The 22,799-nt window shown below is 42.6% G+C and overlaps 1 protein-coding gene across 3 annotated transcripts in view; it reads right to left on the bottom strand.

Annotated features, from left to right (window-relative positions):
• Positions 1 to 22,799, bottom strand: part of LOC126652911 (unconventional myosin-X-like) — a 91,118-nt gene that overhangs the window by 41,910 nt on the left and 26,409 nt on the right. For 2 of the 3 annotated variants that reach the window (XM_050340136.1, XM_050340137.1), the window contains 13 exons: positions 20,386 to 20,545; positions 18,379 to 18,463; positions 16,680 to 16,783; positions 15,196 to 15,325; positions 14,206 to 14,324; positions 10,481 to 10,627; positions 9,689 to 9,789; positions 7,765 to 7,831; positions 7,214 to 7,306; positions 3,481 to 3,549; positions 2,493 to 2,575; positions 1,590 to 1,698; positions 840 to 920 (listed from right to left, as the gene is read on the bottom strand). In XM_050340136.1, coding sequence (XP_050196093.1) covers positions 840 to 920; positions 1,590 to 1,698; positions 2,493 to 2,575; positions 3,481 to 3,549; positions 7,214 to 7,306; positions 7,765 to 7,831; positions 9,689 to 9,789; positions 10,481 to 10,627; positions 14,206 to 14,324; positions 15,196 to 15,325; positions 16,680 to 16,783; positions 18,379 to 18,463; positions 20,386 to 20,545 — 1,348 coding nt within the window. Of the gene's footprint in view, positions 1 to 839; positions 921 to 1,589; positions 1,699 to 2,492; positions 2,576 to 3,480; positions 3,550 to 7,213; positions 7,307 to 7,764; positions 7,832 to 9,688; positions 9,790 to 10,480; positions 10,628 to 14,205; positions 14,325 to 15,195; positions 15,326 to 16,679; positions 16,784 to 18,378; positions 18,464 to 19,094; positions 19,164 to 20,385; positions 20,546 to 22,799 lie in introns of those variants that run through there. The other variant, XM_050340138.1, reaches the window with a different exon arrangement.

Below are 22,799 nucleotides of genomic sequence, written 5' to 3' on the forward strand. Positions count from 1 at the left end.
AGGCCAGGAGGAAGTTCGGGTCAAGGGGAAAGCAACCTCACAGCACTGCACGGTGCAGAATAAGTGAAGAAAGGGAGCTGGGCAGATCCTGGGAAAGAGGAACAGTTTGGAGATTGCACTCACAGTCAGATCATCATGGTAGGAAAGGAAAGATATAATGCATTAACATATACAGAGTGCAGAACCCTGACTCAGTTCTCTTCGCAGTCTCTCTCCAGTCAAAGTGGAGACAAACTACAGAATTCTTTTCTGGCGTAAATCCCCTAAGCAGGCTGTCCTGTGCCGTATCACACACAGTTTCAAAACACACAAAGAAAAGGATCAGTTCAGAGCTCCCCACCCAATCTAGCTAGCAGCATATCCTCTCGCCACAGTTCACAATACAAGCGAGAGTCAGCCTGTCTCTAAGGACTGTGACTTGCTAATGAAGCGTCCATCTCCTCTGCCTCAGAGCCAGGGATCTGCAGGAGACATTTCCTATGGCACAAGTCTTGCATTCCAGAACAAATTTCTCTACAGGCACCTTAAATAGGAGTGATTGCTTCTTCTACCACAGCCCTGAGCTCTGCACAAGCCTGGTTCATCTTACAGGTTTCATAAGCACTGAAAGAGGTGGGAATGGCTATATAATCTCATACTCGGCATGCAGCCTTTCCATCTGGTTATGAGGAGGAGAGTTTGTTTTTCTTCAACCATAAAATAACTTGAATGAAAAAGGGAAGGTCAGGAGAAACTGCTCTTATCCTCAGTTTGAGGCCCCTGCCAGGCATTTGTGCAAGAAGTGAGTGCTCATGAAGGCCTTTCTCTCATGAATATATTTTGCTGGGAGACAGACTTACCTTTTCTGTATTTGGTTTGATGCAGCGGATGAAGAATGGGTTGGAAGTACTAAGTGTGGCCATTAAGGAATGGAGAGAATCCTAAACAGCAACAAGACAAAACCCAAAGGATCAGTGACTACAGAAGGCAGAGGGGCTACATTTGAAGCAACAAGGTCTTAATCCAGCCCTCACATTCGTAACGTCCTTTGATTCTGCCTTCCAAAATTTCAACAACACAGGAGATTCCCTCCTTTCCAAAACATGCCCACACAGTTAGTTTGCTCCTGTAGCTGTATAGCTCACGTGAGTTAATTTTACAAGACTCTCAAACTTTAAATGCAGGAAGACAAAACAGTGAAATGAGTGGAAAGTTTGCAGACAATCTAAAGGGGTAAGATTCATACCTGCAAGGTTCTCCCAGTAAGGTTTTATTGGAATTGTCACAATACCTGTAAAAGATTGGCCTAAAAGGACACATACACTTAGCTGAAGCACCAAGCCAATATGAAAGATCAAGGAACCTCAAGAATTTCATATACTTAGCAAAGTATATTCCCTCTGCCACCCTGCTCAGTCTTAGCATCTCACATTTTACACCAGACAGAAATCCTTGGGGCAGTGGCACTGTCTTTTTTTAGTGCTGCAACATTCCTGCACATTTTCAGTGCTGGACATAAAACAAGGATGAATGACTCCTCTTGGCTGCAGGCCTTGCTTAACCATCTGCTCCTCCCCAGAAGCCTGCTGCTCTCTTGGAAAACATCATACCCTGAACTGGGAACTGACAGTCGGTCTGCGCCTCTGGGTGCCCATCTTCAGTGTCTCTTCATTGCAACGACTGCAGACTCTTTCAAAAAGGTCATAAATGAAGTCCAGCCTAAGGGAAAAGAAAAGAACCAAAGAAGATGCAAGACCCCTAACACCTGTGAGAAGATGGCTCTCATTCTCAGCAACTGCCTGGTCCCAGTGTGAAACACCTCATTTTTATTCCTGCTGTGCCAGAGCAGCTGCAGGAGACAGTTCAGCTAGGCGCTTCAGTGAGGAAATTAATACTTTCCATGTGGCTGCCCAGACCCCACAGGCTGCCCTGTATGCCACACTCAGCTGCAAAGCCAGAAACCCCCTCTCATGCTCTCAAGCAAGACTTTACACAAAGGAAAATCTCCATTCTGCACTGGCTAGGACACCTCCCTTGAGCTATACAGCCCCAGGCAAAACTACCTTGAAGGTATGCCAGCTAGACTGGTGCTGTCATGCCCTCCTGAACTCTCTTGATGACTAGCACCCATGTGCTCCTGAAATTGGAACCACAGCTCTTTGTAGCCAGAGCTCTAGAGCTACCTTCAGTGTAGGTCAGTTCTGGGGAAGGGGAAAGAAAGGGGAAGAGGAAAGGAAGAGAAGGTGAAGGGGAAGACTATCATTGCCTGGAGGCATTTCTGTCATGCTGTTATAACTCTTTTTAAAACTGGGACAAGACAAATCCTGATTAAATCTGTGCCTCATTTGACTTCTCCAAGTCTCCTTTCTTTTGTCAGAACACTCCAGCACAAAGGGAAGAATGACTAAGAATGATGCCTGATGCTCTGGCAAAAGCAAATGCTTTCCTTGGTCTAGTTACTACATGAATGTGGCTTAGCCAGCCCAACAGATGTGGCCTCCTCACAAGCATACCTGCTGTCTTTCAGCATGTTTAAAATGTCATCGCGAAAAGTGTCTCTGTTCTTCTCCAGAAAGCCTCTCACATCATACAGCACCTGCAACACACACAGAGCCACTAGAACAGTGCTGTACAAATCATTAAGCGCTTCTACATTTACCTGGCAATGTACAAGACCTCCAGCAGAGCTACACAGTAACACTGCAGGCATATGCCAAGATCTGAACTTCTGGGGTCAAAGAGCTCCAGAGCTTTACAGTTACCATCCAGAGAGTGGCTTTTAGCCATGAACTAAAAACCACAAAACTCCCTCAAAAACAAGAGCCAAGTGAAACAGCTGCAAAGATTTGCCTGGCAGGGAGGGTGTGTGGGGAAATCCTCTGCAAAGGGTGAGGTACGCCACTCACTTCAGGAGAACAAAATGAATGGAGAATGCCACCCAGTGCCCTGACTTCCCAACCACAAATGCTCAGCACATATTATTCTAGGAGGGGGTTGGCCCTTCTTTAATGTGCAAGTGTCCTCCCTTGACACACCTCCATCCGTTTCATAGCTCTTCACAACAAAGAGCAACATTTAACCTTGAAGGCTGGGAAACCTTTTCCTTTTTTTGGATAGGTATTTAGCCTTTTCTCCTCGTCCTCAAAAGTCAAATTTTCCTTGTGATTTTTACTTTAGGTTTTGTTTGTTTGTGAATGTGCATGTAAAGACAACATGAATAACAGAAGTACAGAGGAGTTTAACTCCCAAGCCAAAAGTTACTTGAGAAACTGAAACAAACATCCATTTGTTGGATGGAGAATATAGTTGTTGGATGGAGAAAAAGCTGGAGAATATAGTGCATGCTATTTTAAGCCCAAAATTTCAAAAGTGGTCCGGTCTGGGGCACTAACTGTGTGGAAACACAGAGTTCAGAGATATTCTTGATTTTTGGAATCTAAAATCAAGGACCCTAAATCCAAGATACACCAAGCATCTCACAAACAAATCACGAACACCTACCTCCCCTGCATAATGTCTTATGCCAAACTGATGGTCTGTAACTCGAGGCTTCACATAGTAGGGGTTACTCTGAAATGAAAGAAAAAGAAGTAGTCTTCCAATGCTGGTGTAAGAATAAACAGTCTTAGTCAGGAATTCTGCCATGACTATGACAAGGCTGGGATGGGCAAGGACCTTAGCTCTTGCAGAGCCCGACCACATCTGCTGCAGCTCTCTGCAGCTACATTACAAATATGTTACTTAAATAAGATGGAAAAATCCAGCCCTTCAAGGCATTCCTCATGTGAGCAAGGGCTTGCAGAATCAAGGTTGGGCAGGCATGCCATGGATGAAATGTTAATTCTTGCGTGTCTGACACCTGAGGAGACTGGGCTCCACACAAACCATGTGGTGCAGGACACAGGATCAGGATGCAAGGAAGATGGCAGCTTTGCAGAACACCTACACACCTTTTCTTCATCAAAGGAAATAATATACCAATGTCCTGTCTTCCTCTATATTTGATCTTTCCTTGCACCTCTCTTCCCCTTTATTCAATATTCATTTTTCCTTTCTCTTATTAGATGTTCTATCTCTCATTTTCCTCCTTTCTTTGTTCTGTGAAAGCCAATTTAACTATGTAAGAACAGCCACACTGCTCGAGATCAACAATCTATCCAGCTGAGTATTCTACCTCTAGCAGTAGCTATGCACTGTAGAGTAAGAACAGAGCAAGTAAATCATACTCTCTCCTAATATCCCCTCAAACTCTAATTATTTCTGTAAGACCTGCCTAACTAGTAACCCCAAGTGGATTTCTCTTGCTTGCTTGCTTGCTTATTCCACACCTGAACCCATGTAAACTTCTTGCATCCAAGTGTCCTTTCACAGGAGCTCTTAACCAACCCCTAGACAACTACAGATTTAAGCCTGGCTTCCATTAGTGCAATTTGTCTTCTACAGGCCATCTGTGACTTTTAAACCCATCTCACACACACCCAAGTCATCTTGTCTCCACTCTGCAGGGTCCCTTCAACGTAGTTTTCCATAACACTGAAGGTGTCCCAGACCAGTTGTTTACCAGATCTGATACAACCTCTCTTTGAGCAGAGGGGCCCAGTGGTGCACATGGTTCAAAGTGCACGTGATCTATAGATTACACAATGCCATAACACTGTTTTCTTCTTCTATTCTGTTTTCCAGAAGTTCCTACTATTTCATCTGGGTTTTTTTCATTACTACTGAGAACTGTAATGATATTTCCATGGAACTATCTATCATAGCCTCTGTCTGAGTCTCATTCCTGAAGAACAGCAGTCAGTTCAGGGCCCACCATTTTCAAAAGGGAAATTGGGACTGTTTTCCTTCAGGTTCACCATTTTGCATTTATCTACACTGTTTTTCATTTTCATTTTACCACCCATTCTCATGAGGCCCCTCTCAGCCCAGTCTTGCCCCACAAATCAGCAGAAAACTGTCACCTCAATGCTCATATGAGACAGTGTCTTACAGGTCTCTCTTCATTGAGGTAACTGACCATTTACATTCTTTGAATTTACCCAATAGTGAAATAAGAACTATAGGCCTATAATTTCCTACAATACTTCCTAAAAATTAAAATAATTCCCCATCTTCTCAGACAAAAGTAATAAAGAAATTTTAAGTAACATGTTGGACAATGCTGTTCATAATTGAGCTCTTTCATCTTCAAGGTCTTTTGGCAGTATTGGGTGGATGGCTTCTGACACTGGTAATTTGTTAGTGCTACTGGAAATTTTTTTCACTGTTTTCTTTTCCTTTTCGTATTGACCCCATTTCATTACTCTTCCCTTTCCTCCATCCAGTCATCTTTTTCCAGTCACAAAATTCCCTATCTTCCATTCCAAGCATGACTGCTCCTGGCTCTCTCATGTGGATTGGCACACTCCTCTCCTCTCCCTTTCTACCAAGCCCTTTTGTTTCATCCATGCTTACAACACTTCTGGTTCCTTCTCCTATCTACCCTATTGCTCCTCTCTTCAGCTGTATCAGAGGTCATATTCTCTGAAATCCCAGCCTTATACTTTTGCTTCCTAAGACTACAGCAATCCACAGAAAATACAGAGAAGAGGGCTTGTTCTCTTCAGGCTTCCCAGCAATGCTGGCTGGATGCCTTCCAGTGCTCTTCTAGCCAGCCAGCAATAGAGACTTTAACTGGTACAAAAAACACTTTCACCTTCAGCAAACGAAAACCCTAGAGCACTACCTACTTAATTGTTCCTCCCTGCACTTCACATCTCGTAAGCTTCCTAGGGTTCCACGTTAACTGCAATCCCCTCAAAGCAGACAGAGGTGACACTATGAACAGCTTAATGAAAAGGCTACTCAATGCACAGAAAGTACCAAAAATAGCAACTAAAATGTGGGGCATAAAGGAATGCAAAATAATACTGGCAGTCTCATGCTGCTGTACAATAAACCACAGGTACCTTCTTACCAAGGGAACTGCATTCTGGTCTGATTATTTATCTCAGAAAAGAATAGAGAAAAAAATATGTAGACAAATTCAGAGACAAACAGCAGAAAGAAAGAGGAGCTTTGAAATGTCTCCATTTGGAGACAAACTGAAGAAGTTGGGATAGTTCAGAAAGAAAATTCAAAACAAGTGAGGGATTAAAAATATTCATTAGTTTTATATTAAAAGTTAACAAATATCAACAACAATAAAAAAATATATTAAAAAAATATAAAGCAGGCATTCTCATATTCCTTGACCTGTAATACAAGGCAAAGCCACAGCGGACTAAATTGAAGGCCTTGATTTAAGCCTGAAGAAAGGAAATATTTCCATAAAGCTCTGTGTAAGTAGCCAACTAAAAGTCATTGCTATTGTTTCCAATTTGTAGTCATGAGTATTACCAGCAAAGTTAGAATACAAATATGAAAAATGAGAATATTTGCATCTATGCCAATTAAAAAAATCAGATAAAGGATACAAATTTTTATGTTTTCAGGCTTGGGTAAAGTCCCAATTAAAAGACTAGGAAACATATTTGCTGAAAATGTTCTTACTAAAGTAGTAAATCATTCCATAAGTCCATGATACAGGCTTTAATTTGTTTTGTTTTCAGTCTATTTATTATTTAGAACAAAGTGTTGGCTGTACCAGAGACATGGTAAGGGATTGCTACAGTGATCTCACTGGGGTTTCTGTGTCCCCAGGATAACTTTCTGACCTGCATGAAAAAGCCGTTCCACTCCTGTGTCCAGAACACAAGAGAGAGGATGAAAGAATTTAATTAATTAGGAACAATAAGAGAGTTTTCATTAAAAGTCATGAGGCAAAAGCCGTCCCCAGCCCCAGGAGACAGATTTGACACGCTCTGGAGCAGACTGCTGTGAGTCAGCTGGCAGGAGAAACCCATACACACTGTGCAGCCACATCCTGTGCCTGGGGTGCTGCCTCGTGTCTCATCTCAGACCAGAAGAACCTGACCTCTGTCCCATCCTACAAATTCAAACCTCTTCTACCCACAGCCTGTGGAACGCACAGTCCCTTTTCTTTATGTGCACAAGAGACCATTCTCAGGTTGTCTCACATATTACTTTTGTTCAGTGCAGCTTTGTTAAACACTCGCAGGTTCGGGTACAAGGCATTTTAAATTTCCTGCACAAAGCATATATTTTACATCAACAAAACCTTCACTTTACGTTTTGCAATGCTGATGGGGCTAACATACTGATCATTTGCCTGCCAGGTTATTTTCTTACTTACCATATGCTGGCTGTGAAGTTTTTCCAGAAGGGTGTTGTCTGTGCCTTTGGGGAATCGACTCTCTTCATTCACCAAAGCCAGTAGACCTAGTTTCTACAGCCAAACGAGAGACAGGCTTTTACAGTCAGCAAAAGCTCTAACTACACAGCACCAAGATGAGAACTGGAGATCTGAACAGACCGTTGAAGAATAACCCCTGAGTTATACCCAGCAAAGCTCAAGCTGAAAGCAGAATTCTGGCCAGTCAATGCATTCAGCAAGCAGAAAGTAAGTGGAGATTATTTATAAAAAATCACATTAAGGTTTTACTTAAACACTAATCCCTGTCTAAAACTATGACACCCTTCCTAAGCTTACTCTCAACAATAAGCAGAGATCTGCTTTCTTGAGCTGGGACTACAGCTAGAAGAGCCCATACTTTTGCCAGGTCACTATGGGAAGATGATCTAAGCAAGTACCTGTTTTTAAAACCAGGAAACCCCAGGGAAGGTCTCAAGACAATCAGCAGTGCCCACGGTGATCCCCAGAAACTGTCAGAGATAACTGCTTACCTTTTCAATAAGGTCCAGGCATTCTGCATTATCCATCCAGTCAATGGCTTCCCAGTTTATCCCTTCCCTGACAGTCAAGAACAAACAGAACAAAGATGTGAAATGAAAGATCCAGTGCTCTGGGGTGTAGGAGAAGAGCAGAAGTAGCTGAGCATGGCAGCTGTCCCAGAACTGAAGACAATTTGCAATAATTAGGCTTTGCCATGGCTGAGGAAAAAGAATAGGGGACACAATGCACTACTAACACAAGGAGATGGAAATAGGAGACAGTCTTTCTTATCCATACCGGTGATTTAAATTGATGCTTATCTTGTAGTCACTTAGGTAAATTTCACATGAATTTTAAAACTGTAGTTGCTCTTTCAGGACTGATGAGTATCAGCCCAAGCAGTGGCAATGATGGACAGTTTGCTACACAGTTTCAACAGTTTGCTGACCCACCAAACTGGAAAGCAGGCCCGAAGCACATCTGCCAGAAGATTGAACCACAATTTCAGAGGTCTACCAGAAGAACAGACAGGCGAGAGTTTTCAGGGAGAGTTTTGAAGAGGATGACACAGGTAAGCTTTAGCCTGATATGCAGGGAGCCTACAGGGTGGCCCTGCATCTTTCAGAATAGGGGCTGATGGAGGTAGAGTAGTGCAATAAGTATGCTTTGAAAATCACCCATGAAATTCTGTAAATCTGCTGACTGTGTTTTTCCTCACTTATCACCTTCTTACACTCCCAAAATAAAGGATGTTTCTGTTTTCAGAATTCAGAGAAGCCTGGGAACAGCTCTTACTCAGGAATCCAAGGAAGACTACAGGCTATGTGTGAAGCTACTTACTGACATTCTGATACAGACACCTTTCAGGTGGAGGTCACATTTTGAAGATAGTGGAGCAGTTGCCTATAACCCTTCAGCCTAGGCTTCATACTTCCAGGTTCAAAGCATCAAGAGGAGATACACAGAGCTACTTACTAAACCTGAGGAATCAGAGCTTACACATCATCCTAGAATAATTCGATGTGCAGTCAATAATAAAATCCTCTCATTCTTTCAAAGTTCAGCCACAGGACTTAAATTTCTATGCAATCATCAGGAAAAAATAATTTGTCATGATGATACCATTCTTAACACTGGCTTCCTGCAATGGTGGAACTGGCCTGAGAAGTGAGTGCATAAATAGCCTTGCAGTTTTGTAATCTTTAGAATTTAATGAATTGCCTATTCAACTGTCTCCCTTTACAAGGCTGCTCTCATTTGCCCTCACTGACCCTATTCAATTGCTTCATTCACAAACATAAAGGCTTCTGTTTCAGAGCAACAACTAAAGTATTTGTCTAGCAGCCTTCTCTAGAAGCAGAAATACTCTAGAACATCCCAGGTACTTCACTAAATACAATTCAACATGAAGCCCACAGAAGAGGAGCAGCTGTGCAGAAGGTCCCAAGCTCAGGAAATCTCTCATTTAAGTCTCCTTGCTGAGAAAAAGAGCCCTTTTCACAGTACAGGAATCTCTAGGACAGAAAGAGCTGTCAGATAACTGTCTACCTCCAGGGACTTTTTGCACACCAAGATTCCATCTGCATAACACTACCAGTACCCCAGGTAAATCATTACCAAAGTCAGTAATAAGCCCAGTGATCATGTACTCTAATGGGTTAAAGCCCAAGAACTTTCTATTCAGCTGAGAGACAGAAGGAAATCTGGACTTTCCAAATACTACAAGGGAAACTGATTTTGCCTGGAGACAAGTGACTTATGCTGGCAAAGCACATGGAGAGTGCTTATCAAGACACATCCACAGTCAGGGTTGTGCTAAGGCCCAATTGTTTCTCCTGCCTCAGCAGTAGGGACTGAAGAGCACAGAGGAGGAATGATGTCCTCCCTTCTACTACCCATGAAAGCAATAGTGGCCCCCCTCCCTCTGTTTGTCACCTGTTGTACTCCAGCTGCTCCAAGGAGAAGATGTGCTTGTTGAAATATTCCTGGAGTTTCTCATTTGCGTAGTTAATGTTAAACTGCTCGAAACGATTCACCTGCAAGAAGAAACAATGATTAGAAAACTTAAGATTCATGAGCTCTAATAAAATCTATGGCAGCAAGGTGGAAGGTGCCAGGCCTGGAGTAAAGCCAAAGAACACAGTGGTCAAGATGGACATGAGGAGGACAGTATGGGGAGATCCATTAGGAGAACAGCTTTTGTAGCCCGTGCAAGGTTAATTCAGTAAACCTAAATCACAGTAAAGGATGCTAAAGACAATCATGCTTCTCTTCTTGGAAGAAAGAAATATAATTCCCTAAGTGTTAGGTCACAGAGCTTTCTCTTCTGTGAAGTATCTGAGCAGTCACTATATGACTGTTCAACATACAACCCTCATCAGTTGCAGTCAGAAGCATTACACACGGGATTCTCCACACAGTGTAAAATAGATGTAAACAAATAATGTACACACAGGATTTGGATATTTAATCTGCATACAAGTCAGAAATTCAATATGACCTATCACAGTGCATCTGCTTAAGGTCTGTGTCACAAACCAGACCTTGAACATCAGCTTTTATGAATACAGGTGGCAGAAATGGGCAGCTAAATATATCTTGCTGCTTCCAGGGGAAAGTGACAGTAGAGAGACCCTAGACTGGGGGGATACAAACCCACCAAAATTCCCTTCTATATGCACTGACACCTCTTAAACCAACCCACCCCACAGAAGACAAAATCCTGACCTGAAAATTCTCGAAGCCAAAGATATCCAGGATGCCCACAGACTTAAAGTTTTCCTTGCCTTTGATCTTCGTATTAATCTTGTTAATGAGCCATGAGAAACACTGGGAATAGAGTGCCATAGAGAGGGAGTCTCTGGAGTCAGCTGCCTGTAAATACAGAGAATAAAAATGAGTCACAAAGAGAACAGAAGACATGAAGGGCACATGAATCTCTATGGGATTTCAGGTTCCTCCACTCCTCTTCAGGTGTCTCAGCCTCTGTACTGGTTGTGTGTGGTGCAGTATTTATGTGTACCAAGTTTTCAAATAGCCAGGCCACACACAGATAAGCCATGTATAACCTTTGGGTAACTTGAAGAGGCTGAAAGTAGCAGCAAAATCAGTGACATCTTTTGGAACAAGTGCTAGGGGGCAGGGAAGGTAGCAAAATACCTCACAACTAAGCCCACAGCAGTCATTTGCACCACCTGAGCCAACATCTCAGTGACAGGCAAGGTATCTTGGTTCAGTAGTTCTAGTAGAGCTGTCAAATGGGTGTCTGTTCAGTTTTCAAAAAACTGGTAGGGCAGGATTTAATGAAGTATTCTGACACCAAGTTACCCTCAAAAATCCCCTTTCCAAAACCTTCCTGCAAACAGCATTATCCTACTGGAATCCAGTTAGGCTAGCCAACAGACAGGACACATGCCCCAAAAGATCATGGGTTGAAAGACTTTTCTAGAGTTGACCCCACATGCCATGCAGTGATCATAACCAAGTGTCATCGGTGGAAAAAATAACTTAAATTGTGATGACTAACAGGCAGTAGATAATTGGGTGTATGTAAGCATGTGGATGAACATCCAAAAGCAAACTTTTGGTATCTCAAGCGAAAGCCTGCTACCTGATAGATGTAAAAGGAATGGGCTGGTTGCAAATTTTGACAACACTTGGACAAACAAAAGCGGCACACCTCAAATCCTCCAATTAATAAAGAGACATGAGACAGAACCACAAATAAGAGGCTGATCACGTGCTGTCCTTCTGCACATACACTATTTAGAATTGGAAAACAGAGTTTAGGGTTCTGGAAAGAAGAGGATGACAAAAATAAGGGTTCACAACAAGAAGACATGATCTCAGTAGAAAAAGGGGCTGGGAGAGAAGATGGCAAAGATTGTGACTGGAAGAAAGATGTTGGAAGTGGGGAAAGATCCTGGAGATTGGGCACATGGAGATAAACATCAGGGCATGCCCAAGAATCTTGGCTGGTTGTTCCTGAGCCTGGTAACTGCAACTACACAATATGAACCCCCACAAGTTTCTGCCTGACCCTCCTGGACAAGCAGCAAACTCCCAACTGGGAAAGGAAGTTGACACCTAGAGAATGTAATGCTGAGGGGTGAGTGAGCAAGTACATGAAATAATGAAGTAGGGTAAAAGTTTTAATCTTGTCATTTAATAAATAAACCACAGTAACTAGATTACAGGTTGTTTCCTCTGTCTCGCCTGTGACACCAGGGAAATTCCTTCAGTAGGCCAGACAGCAATGACTGATCTTCTAAATTCACCTTCATCTCCTTCGTTTTGCAACCCTAAATAACATGAACTCTTGCATTCTGCTTTGCTAATGACACAGGCCAACAACCCTTCCAGCCCCTCAGCAAGCTTCTGAGACCCAGCCTACCAGATCCTCCTTTTCACCCAACCTCACTTTCTCCTCTCTCTTCCTGGGTACTATCTCCTCTTCAGCAGCTCAAGCGTCAGCACAGATCAACCTCCCTTCTCCACGGAGGAGAACACTTCAAAGCATGGACACACACATATTCTTCTCTCTGGGTATTTCTTCTCTTCATCAGATGATCTGTCTTATTAGTTGAGACTGGGAATGCCCTCAAGGCCATGCCTCTGTAGTATCTCTGGCTACACAGCTAAGTTGAACTCATTTGCCAGGAACAGGACCTCCCCATCCAGCTGTAAGCAAAGCACTTTCCCTACAATGTAGCTCAAATGAGATTCTCAAAGGCTCCTTTCATTCTCCCAGCTTTGCCTGCCTTTAGGCCAGTTCATCCATTCAGACCACTGAAATGTCAAAGCTAGATGGGTAGTGAGCCCATTACATAATGAGAAATCCCTGGCAACTCTATCAGTGCGTTCCCACAACAAGTGGGAATAGGTGGGTGCAGCAGGAATAGCCTTTACAGGCCCAGTGCTCAGTGCAATAGGCTTACCTAGTGAAGACAGCTAAATGGTAGCATCCACTTGCTATCACAATTTTCTTGTGGTCTTAGTACTTCACTGGGTTGCAAGCAGTAAGTGAGGGGTCCAACACACACAAATGTCAGAAACAGATATATTACCAGGGAAAGCTCTCTTCAGGGAGACGCTTATAAATCCTACAACTGCATCCTGTTGTTCTGGATTGCCTGAATTGTCTCTGGTATTATTTGTTATCAAGCCTTATGTACTGCTAGACAAAGATGTGGCTTATTTAGGACAGAGAGCTGAGAAGAGAAACTGTGGTATTGGATACTGAAGATATCTACCACAGACTACAGGCTGAAAAATAATTTTCACACCATTTCACTGCAAAGAAAGTCACAGACTTCAAAAAAAGAGGCCACTTCTTAAAGGCAAAACTTAGCTTCTAACATTAGCAGGTGTGTTCACAGCAAGAAAAGCAGCAACTACTCTGCCATAATGAGCACTGCTGAGACTTTGGGTTGAATACGGTGCTCAGCTGGGGGCACTCCGCTTCTTGAATGATGTGGGAAAACAGAGACAGAAGACAAAGAGATTTAGAAAATTACTTACAAGGAAGCACTGAAGGAACTGGATTGTTTAGCTTAGAAAAGAGACCACCACATGAAAACAGAAGTCAAAGCTTGTAAGGTGGACAGCTGGGATGTCAAAGGTAATCTAAATATGAGGAAAATCTTTTCAACTTCAGACTCCACTGCAGCTAAAGCAGGATACTTAAAGATGCTGTGAAATTCCTTCCATGGGAAATCTGAAGGAAAGTTAGACAGACATCCGTCAGAGAGAGTCTAGTGACTCTGTTTTCTCTGCCAATACAGGCGTTGGATTGATAACCCTCTGCAGTCTGTGCCAGCACAAGATTTCCATTACAGATGTTCATTTTGCTATAACATGATGTTTCTTCCCTCCTAGTAATATTACTCCATGTTTTCCAGTGTTTTGTATTTTATTAATGACAGAAGATTTTCTACAGTTATCTGTGCATGGACCTAAAACACCAAGAGTGCCCTCAAGTGATCAGCAACATCACAAGAGCTACATATCATTTTTTTCAGTCCTCCTTTGTGGTTGTATGTAAAAAACCTACTGTGGGGTAACAACCTAACATCTGCCGGATGTTTCGTGGTAACTGTGTGCAAGCTTTGACCTTCCAGTAAATGCAGTGTAACCTGGGAGTTCTGCAAGGTAAAAGCATGCATACCTGCCATTACCACAAAGCATCTGATGCACCTTCTGCACAACACAAGTATGACCAGTTCCTGGTGAGTGAAGGTGACTCAAAACCATTGACAAAGTGCATTGACATTTGCAAGCGAAGTCCCCTGTAAAAGCTAAAAAGCAGAGTCAACACTGGGACCTGAACTGACAATAAGGGCAAAATACCTGAGGAAACGAAGTCCTAAATTGGAATGGGTGATACGAGAGGGAGACAGAGGGCCTGGAAATGCAGAAGTGGCAGAAGCAGTAGCATACACTAGGACACTTACCTGCTCCACAGTGAGAGGGGAGCTGATCTCTTCCCCACGCAGAATCATGGACCTCTGAGTCAGAACTTCAGAAAGCTGAAAGGCATCTAGGCCCAGGAGGTCACTGGCCACATTCAGCACTAATAACAAAGGAAGACACACTTTTTTCTCCTGCATGGATCCCATCACTCACGGGGAATTCAAGTTTTACAGCTCAATGAGGAAATCCCAGAGATCCTACAAAACAAGTGACTAAACTCCAGCACAAAACACACTCCCTTTTACTTAATTCTATTGGGCATACCCAAAGCTGTAAGCTCATATACCCCAGTCTGAGGCAGAGTCAGCACCCATATTGGGCCACAGTCAGATACTCCTGTAGGTCAGACTTTCTGCTGAGAACAGGAAGAGCCAAGTTCTGTGTAAAGCTCAGCACCAGCAAAATATTTATTGCACGAGAAGATATGTTTTCCTAAAGGCACAATAGTACAGTCTAAGCATGGGATTGCTAAACTTGGATGTTAAGAAGAGAGGCAATTAACTTAAGACTTGAAGGATTTGTAATACATATTTATTTCTTCTGTCTGTTTAGGGATTCACTTTACCAGACGTGCTCAGATTGCATAACAGTAACAGAGTGCACATTAGCAAATGCTTCAAATGAAGATGGGGAAAAGTCTCTAACAGACTACTTTCATCTCCAACTCTTCCCTGATCCTATTTATTCCATCTCTTTCAATGCAAAAGAGAAATTGTGATGCCGTGAACTCGTCTGAGAGTAGGCAGGAGCACTAATGGGTCAGAGGGCCACAGCCCAACTAAATCACACTGGTGCCCTGGAGCCGTGTATCCTGTGGCAATGCTTTTGCAGGGCTCACTGGAGTCAGTGAACCTGCTGGCAAAGGCATTGCATACCAGCATAACCAGAGGGAAAAATGACAATGGAGTGAGCTTCACTGGGGGCCTTAAGGGGCTTTCCATGGTCTACCAAGTTGCTAGGGTCCCACTTACCTGCTTTTGTTGTAACCTGGGCCCCACCAGCTGTCATGAATTCAACATTTCCCAAATGAAGTGTGCCAGAAAGAAGTTTGAAGATGTCTCTGATTTCTTCAGTGCTGAAGTCCACCACCTTCATGGCAGTCTGTTCAAAACCATACAGCTAATGTTGGCTGTACATATAGCCAAGTAACCACCACACTCAGGCCCAGTCTGTGTAAGACGTATAACTAGGAATTACAGTCACCATGAATCAAAGTGAAACGGGATGGCACAGCACCTCTCTCAGCTATACATCTCTCAGTGATCTTTTCTGTCTCCCTTTCTCTTCTACATTTACTCTATCACCATCTAAGAGAGGTGGGCATTTGCTCTATCCTCCAGTTGGACTTTGCTGCTGCCATTGCTGATCTGTCACAGGAAGAATGGATTTGTGACTATGAGAGGAAATTCACCCCTGAACATGGGCAGCACAGGTTACAGATGTTACTGGACTGCTTCCACATTCTCCCTTATTTTCCTCCCTGAAGGACATACTCATATTATATACTTAATTTACTCTGATCCACATAACTCCCTTACTTTATTCTAGCTTAGAACAGTAGATCTTTGCAGCAAGATTTAAAACCAGGCTTTCAGCATTAACTGCTAGAAGGTGAGAAACAGGTTACCAGATAATGAGGAATTAAGGTACATTTCCTCTGTCTTAATGCATGCATGAGAGCCAGGGTTCTTGGGGCATAAATAGACTTTGACAAGTAGGACCTAGTTTTCATGCATTCACCCTGTGTGTGGGGCACTCTGGGGTTCTAGCTCCCTTCTTTCCTCCAGGCGTCTCCTCAGCTGAAATATAAATGCCATGTTGCCATTGAAATCTCTGCTGTGCAGGAGATGTTTCCTTCCCTTAAATCACGCCTAAGCAGGAGCTATTGAAATCTTAAGATGGCTTCTCTAGCCTTGCCTACCTGGTTTCACCTACATTACTAAAGCCCTCAGGCCAATAACCACTTATCAAATAAAACATCAATTTGCACATTCATCCTGCTAAACCTATAACCTCTGGTAAAGTTATAGATGCCTATTGAAATCTGTGTGGTATTTCAGAATATGCCATTTGCACAGGTGATACAACTTTACTGGAATATATTTGGAGAACACTACCTTCAGATCAAACTGTTCCACTTCTAATAGTCAATTTGAGGTTTCCTGCATCAGGCTATCTAGAAGGCTCCCAGGAACCATTATGGGGGCTGGGGTTTGGGGCTCAGGCTCCCAAAAATTCTCCATCTTTCTAAATTATTATTCATACTGACTGTTTTCCAAAAACACTTCTTGAGCCTTGTTTTTATCATAAACAGGTAGAGCTGAGTTTCAGGCTTGTTGGACACCCAATTTTGGCTTAGGGCAAATATATTCTGCCTGTGAGATCTAGACCATGCAGCATGTTTAGTCCTTGAGATTATTCCCAAAAGTTCAAGAGGAGTTAGGACTGGACTCACCATGACCTTACTGAACAACTCTACATCATTCAGGTTCTCATCAGTCACACAACCAGACTGGTTCAAGTAACGATAAGTCTCTGGCTCGGAGAGGGAGAGGCTCTCTGCAACAGAAGAAAAAGAGGCAGGAGAAAGATAACAATTTATTTGGCAATGAGCCTTTTAATTCTATGATCTTGATCGCCCCCAAAGTGTGTATGTTTACCATAGCGAGAGTTCATCTGAACTGATTCCACATCCCTCAAAAGCCACACCTCGACAGTGAATGCACGGGGAAGGGGGAAAGAGGAGGGTATGATGTAAAAAGGCTTGTAGAGGGTATGCAAAATTATTTAGAACAGTCAAATCCCAAGATGCAGAGCTGTAGAATTTCTTAATACTGAATTGACTCAGAAAAAAAAATCTATCTCAAAAAGTATACAGAAAAATAGTCTTAATTATACACATACAATAATGACCTCTAAATTAGGTATCATCACATGAGACAGAGTTCAGTCACAGTCAGATTTCTGAAGACATCTCAGTGCTGAGCAGCAGTCAAAAACTGAACATAGTTCAGTTCCTTTAGTTTTAGTAGGAACACAAAACCATATGTAAAACCAGAATTAGGTCCCTGTATGTATCTGTAGTGCAACCACATCTTAAATACTTTCTGCAGTTTTGATCCCCCATTTTAAAAAGAACAGAGGAGAACTAAAAAAATCAATGGAGAAAGGAGACAAGGACAATCAAGACCCAAAATCACATTACAGATGGGGAAGTGAAGTATCCTGGGACAGCAGCTTGAAGAGGGAGATGAGGAGGAATTGTAGATCTGCTAAAGAAAAGAATGTTTTGTATGTTTTCCCTAAGTACTTGCTAATAATCATGGTCCCACTATTTTCCTTTGCTTTAGATTGATCTCTGAATTGACCTATGCAGCCATTCCTGTATATATTCCCTAAAACTGAAGCCCTACTCCTTCCACTGTCAGGCCCAAATCTTCCACCCAATTATCCTAACACACAGAGAATAAGAAATTCCCCTGTCCCTCAAAACCAGAGTGCAACATAACATGTTCCTGCCTGCTTATCTGACCTCTTCAGCAAGACCATCAGTGCTCAGCAGTGCTTGGGACAGGTACACACAAATGTTGTTAAGGGGATTCTGTGCTACAGAGCAGATTCATCCACACCCTGCAGCTGCCACTTTCCTGCATGCCCCCTTTCAGACCCACTTCTCCCTTCCCCATGTACTGAGCTATAAACCCTTTATTCAGACACTATACATGTTTTGGTTCTAGTCCTTCCACTACATCGTTGGTCTTTCTAATTCTCTCTACTATTATCTATACTGAAGGTTTGTTGTAAAAGTATGTCTGTCATCCAACCTCTGAACTCCGGAAACAGGTCCCATCAGCAACTGTATCAAGACTCTCTACCCTTCCTTCACCTCTAGCCAGTTTCATTACCTCGTCACTTTCCACAGACTTTTCCCTCCACCTCAGAATGCCTGAAGTGTCTTTTCTCATACAGCATTTCTGTCATCCTCAGCCTCTTTCTCTCAGTTCCCCTTTCTGCTTCCCACAAAATCACCATATGACCTTCAAGAAAAAGCTACATATCAAGTACCTGAAATATCCATGCTCTAACTGACTTACACCTGCTTCACTTGCTGGACTGGAAAGAGGACAAAGTCATACCCTGTAACATGCAATTACCTTTCTGCTCCCCGCTCACACCAGCTAGCAGAGCATAAAAGATGTGGTAATTCCTCTCTCCGGGGTTCTGGTGTACCACTCTGTTCTGAAACAAAGAATACAAGAGTAGCAAGTAGAAAGAGACTGGACTTGTGGTTGCAAAGGCAAAGAGAGGACAAGGATACAGGTAAATCTCCAGGGCCAATGTACAAGAGGGACTTTTACCAGTTTAGATGGTTTTGTCTAAATAAATTCTGTATCAAGCTCTTGTCACATGTGGCTGTGCAACTGACCACGTGCTGACTTCTCTGTACTCAAGAGCATGCACATGGACAAACTGAACCTGTCAGTTCTGGCACTGCTCCTCAGTGAGTTCCTGACTCCTAAGTAAACTACATCAGAGCAGAGATGCCCATGTTTGGAGTTGTACCCCATATTCCTCTCCGTGGAACTGAGTTTCCAGGTACTTTTTCTCTCCCTTTCCCCTCAATAAACAGCTTTTTCTTGGGGTCTCTCTGTAATGCACAGAGTTTAACAAAAATAGGAGAAGAGGCTCTGATAAATACACAACAAACATTGCTCCTCTGCCTTATTTGAGACAGTTGCAGTTGTAACACATAAGGAGCTAAGGCATACACGTTGTGATGAAGATAGCATCATTCAGGAGATGATCTGGCACTGCCACACCATACTATGGGAAGAGGGCTCACCCAGCAGTCAGAAGAGGTGATACCTACCTTTTCCAATAAATCTGAACAGCAAGTTAAGGAAAAAACATTCAAGTGGCACATGCACTTATTTCTTGATGACTGACAAAGAATCTTCTAAACACACTGGGATGAACCCTGCAACAAGCAGCAAAACATTAAATAACTGACACTGTGGGAAGTAGGTGAAGAGTGGTCCTAAACATCATCTCAGATCATCCTCTCTACTCATTTTACAAGGAGGTATGATGTGCAAAAGAAATATTTAAAAGGGCAGAGTGAGATAGAGCATAGGCAACCTAACAAAGGATGAGCCACATTAGGAACACATAGAAAGATTAGAGGCTACTCTAATCTGAAAGTCTGTATTGCTCACAGCAAGTCTTGCATCAGTTCTCATTGCTTCTGCAAGAGACCACTATCTTTAATCTACTGACAGCACAGAGAGCAGAGACTAAACAATGCAAGCCTGTTATTTACAACGGTAGTAAATTCATCTGGCTGCTACTCCAGTGGAAATTGGTGTGGTTTGCAGTCATCAGCAGCTTTGAACATCACCATCAAGAAATGTAGCCAAGGCAGCTTTACCTGCCTCATGTAGATAAAAGATAGGTCTAAGCCTCTGGGAGAGGGCTCCATGGGCATACAGGGAAAAAAGTTGTCACAGCACAACATAATTTGACTATATCCAGTCTTCACTGTCCTTGTTGTCACCAGAACAAGCTCCTCATGGAAGAGGTCATGGCACCAAGCCTCTCAGACTACAAGGAACATCTGGACGATGCTCTTAAGGCATACAATTTCATTTTAGGTAGTCTTGAGAGGAGCAGGGAGTTGGACTCAATGATTGTTATGGGTCCCTTCCAACTTGAGATAGTCTATGATTCTATGATTAGGATTACAAGGTCCACTGGAGATCCCAGCCCAAAACAGGGAGTCATAATTCTCTTCTGCATCCAAATATTTCGCAGAATATAGTGATTCTTAGTTTGGTCTCACTTTTGTCAATCACGAATTCATTGGCAGAGCTAACATAAAGCAATAATTTTATGCGGACCAGACAGGATGCAATCAACGTGGCAGCAGATTCCAGGGTTTTAAGTAACAAGTGTTGAGACTGCCAAAGTGAAAAGTCAAACTATGTCCATACCTAATGCAGTACCTAGTCGAAAGGTTTCCAGAGTTAGGTGCTGCCAAGCCACAAAACAAACGCTTATTCTCTCTTTAACTTGCAAATTTCCCCACAGCTATAAACTGGCTTTGAGAAACTGTGATGAGGGATTTCCTGACCCACACTGAGCATCTCCTCATCTTCACTTACTCCATCCATTTTTGATCCACTGAAGAAAAGGATACAATCGGTTACTCGGCCTCCCTGGATGTGTCCGTGTTGAGAGAAGTGCAACTGGATGAACTTCCCAAAGCGGCTGGAGTTGTTGTTATAAACTGTCTTGGCATTTCCAAAGGCCTCCAGAATGGGGCTGCAGAAATAAGGCAATGAAGATATGATTAGTGGTGGGATATCATTAAAACAAAACATGTACCCAGTCTTTTGACATTTGCACAGAGTGCTCTGCCACAAGAGATTAATTTGTTACAGCACCAGCCTGGACAAGCTGGGAGAGCTCAAGGGCAGGGAAGAATGGCAGGAGCAATTTAACATGCTGCTAGATAGATTTTAAACCTTTGGGATTGGAGTTAATTAAATCAGTCCCAAATCCATATGGGCAGCTGGTGCTCACACTGTCAAGGGCATTCCCCACCAATGTGGCTTCAGGAAACAAAAGGTGGCAAGACCCAGCCAGGTTGTGTCCTTAACACAGCAGCATCCTGTGAATGGGATTGTATTATTTTCAGGATTTTCAGAAGCATCACACATATAGGGCAAACACTCTGTAGCTTTAAACCATATACTTCTATATTTGTTCTACCTTTTTTATTTCTGCCTTTGAGAAAACAGTATAACACATCCATTAAAATTACAGGCAAACATCTTCAAACTAACAAACACAGTAATAAAATGTTCTGTTTGGTACTGAAATTTGATACTGGAACACACAAGCCCTTGTTACCTAAATCTTGCTTAGGCTGATACGAGCCACATGGTTTCCAAGTACAGGGACTATACACACATAACAGATCTGAAAGCTATATTCTAAGAGAGCCACATTATCCACTTCAGGAAAAAAGAAGTTGTAAAAAAATCTATCACCAAACATCAGAGAGGTGATAAACTGAAGAATTTTGTCTCCTGTCACCTTCCTGCCTTCAGGAGGTACATACGATGTGGAAAACAGTGAGTTGAAATGCAGCTTGGTTCTTGCTTCACAGAACAGTTCAAGGGAAAAGCCTAAGCCACTCAAATTGACATGCTGAATCCAGGTTTAAAAATATTCATTTCTACAATTTAGCCAATTCTAAAATAATCTGAAGGCCTGACAAGCAAGGAGTCATAGAGATGCTACAAGAACAGCCTGCATGTCGTCATGTCTAATTTTAAAACATACATAGTTTAAACAAAAATTATTACCGTTATTACCCTCAGAAGTATTGGCATTTAAATATCTCCATTGATCTACTGTGCAGTTCCACTGGAGACTGGGGTGAATATGGGATTATTTACATGTTTATAAATATAGCATCAAAAATAATCACAACTACAGACAGCACTGGAGCTTGCAGGAAGCTTCGGGTCTTGTGAGTGTTTGCTAAGGGAGAGTTATGGTTGGGGGAAACACTCAACAACCTTCAGGAAAATTCAGGCAGTATTTTCGTAACTTACCTCTTGAAACAACCACTTCCAAGAAACAAGCATAAAAATGAAAATTGCTCTGTTATAACACATTACAACAATAGAAATGCCAGTTAGAGAAATCTGTGTGAACAGATCAGGAGGTAAGTTCCTTGCCCTGGAGAATCTGAACTCACAACTCTGAAACAAGCATGTAAATAAAGGATATTGCACAGGAATATCCCACTGAGCAAACCAATGCCATGAATCAACCAGAAAAAGGGAGGACAGAGTTATGTTATGTGACTACTACAGTTGCAGTGAGAGTGCAGGAACTAGCCTGCCAATCTTTATGGCTGTAAATCATGTCAAAATAGGTAAGAAAAACACAAGGAAATACCTTTACAGTTTAGTTTGGCAATGGGCTCATGTATATGAGTGCTGAAGTCCTTTAGACATAGGGGAGAAAATAAGCTGATGCGTGTCTGAGGCTGGCAGCAGTTGCAAGGCAGGGCAGTGAGGGTGAGCTCATTCAGTCAGGAATGAGGGCAAGTACCCGGGCTGAGCAATCTGCCCACACCAGCAGCACATCACAAGGTGGCACTTGATGCAGCAGTGAACTGTGAGGGGGAGCAGCACATCAGGAAGGGGATGCTGGCTGCTTGGCTGGATGTGGGCAGGGTGTGTTCCAGGACTCAAAATGATGGGGACCAGTTTCAGCAGAGTAGCAGAAAGCAAAGTCTGGAATTTAGAAATACTGCACCATATGCAGTATTCAGTATTCATATGCATAGTTGAAGATAAAAAGAAGATTCGAAGACTTGGGGAGATGAATAACAGGAAAGGTGGCTATGCTGTCAGCAGTGGCACCCAACATGGAGAAGCAAGCAAGAAAAAAAGCTGAAAGTTAGCAGAATTTTTAATGAACTGATGGAGATTTTCAAGAAGGAAAACAGACCAAAACAACAGCGCTGAAGGAGTTTTCAGAGCCTGACTTATGAGAA

The sequence above is a fragment of the Myiozetetes cayanensis genome, unplaced genomic scaffold (genome assembly GCF_022539395.1).
Source record: "Myiozetetes cayanensis isolate MyiCay16 unplaced genomic scaffold, myiCay2020 scf9, whole genome shotgun sequence".
Taxonomy (NCBI): Eukaryota; Metazoa; Chordata; class Aves; order Passeriformes; family Tyrannidae; genus Myiozetetes; species Myiozetetes cayanensis.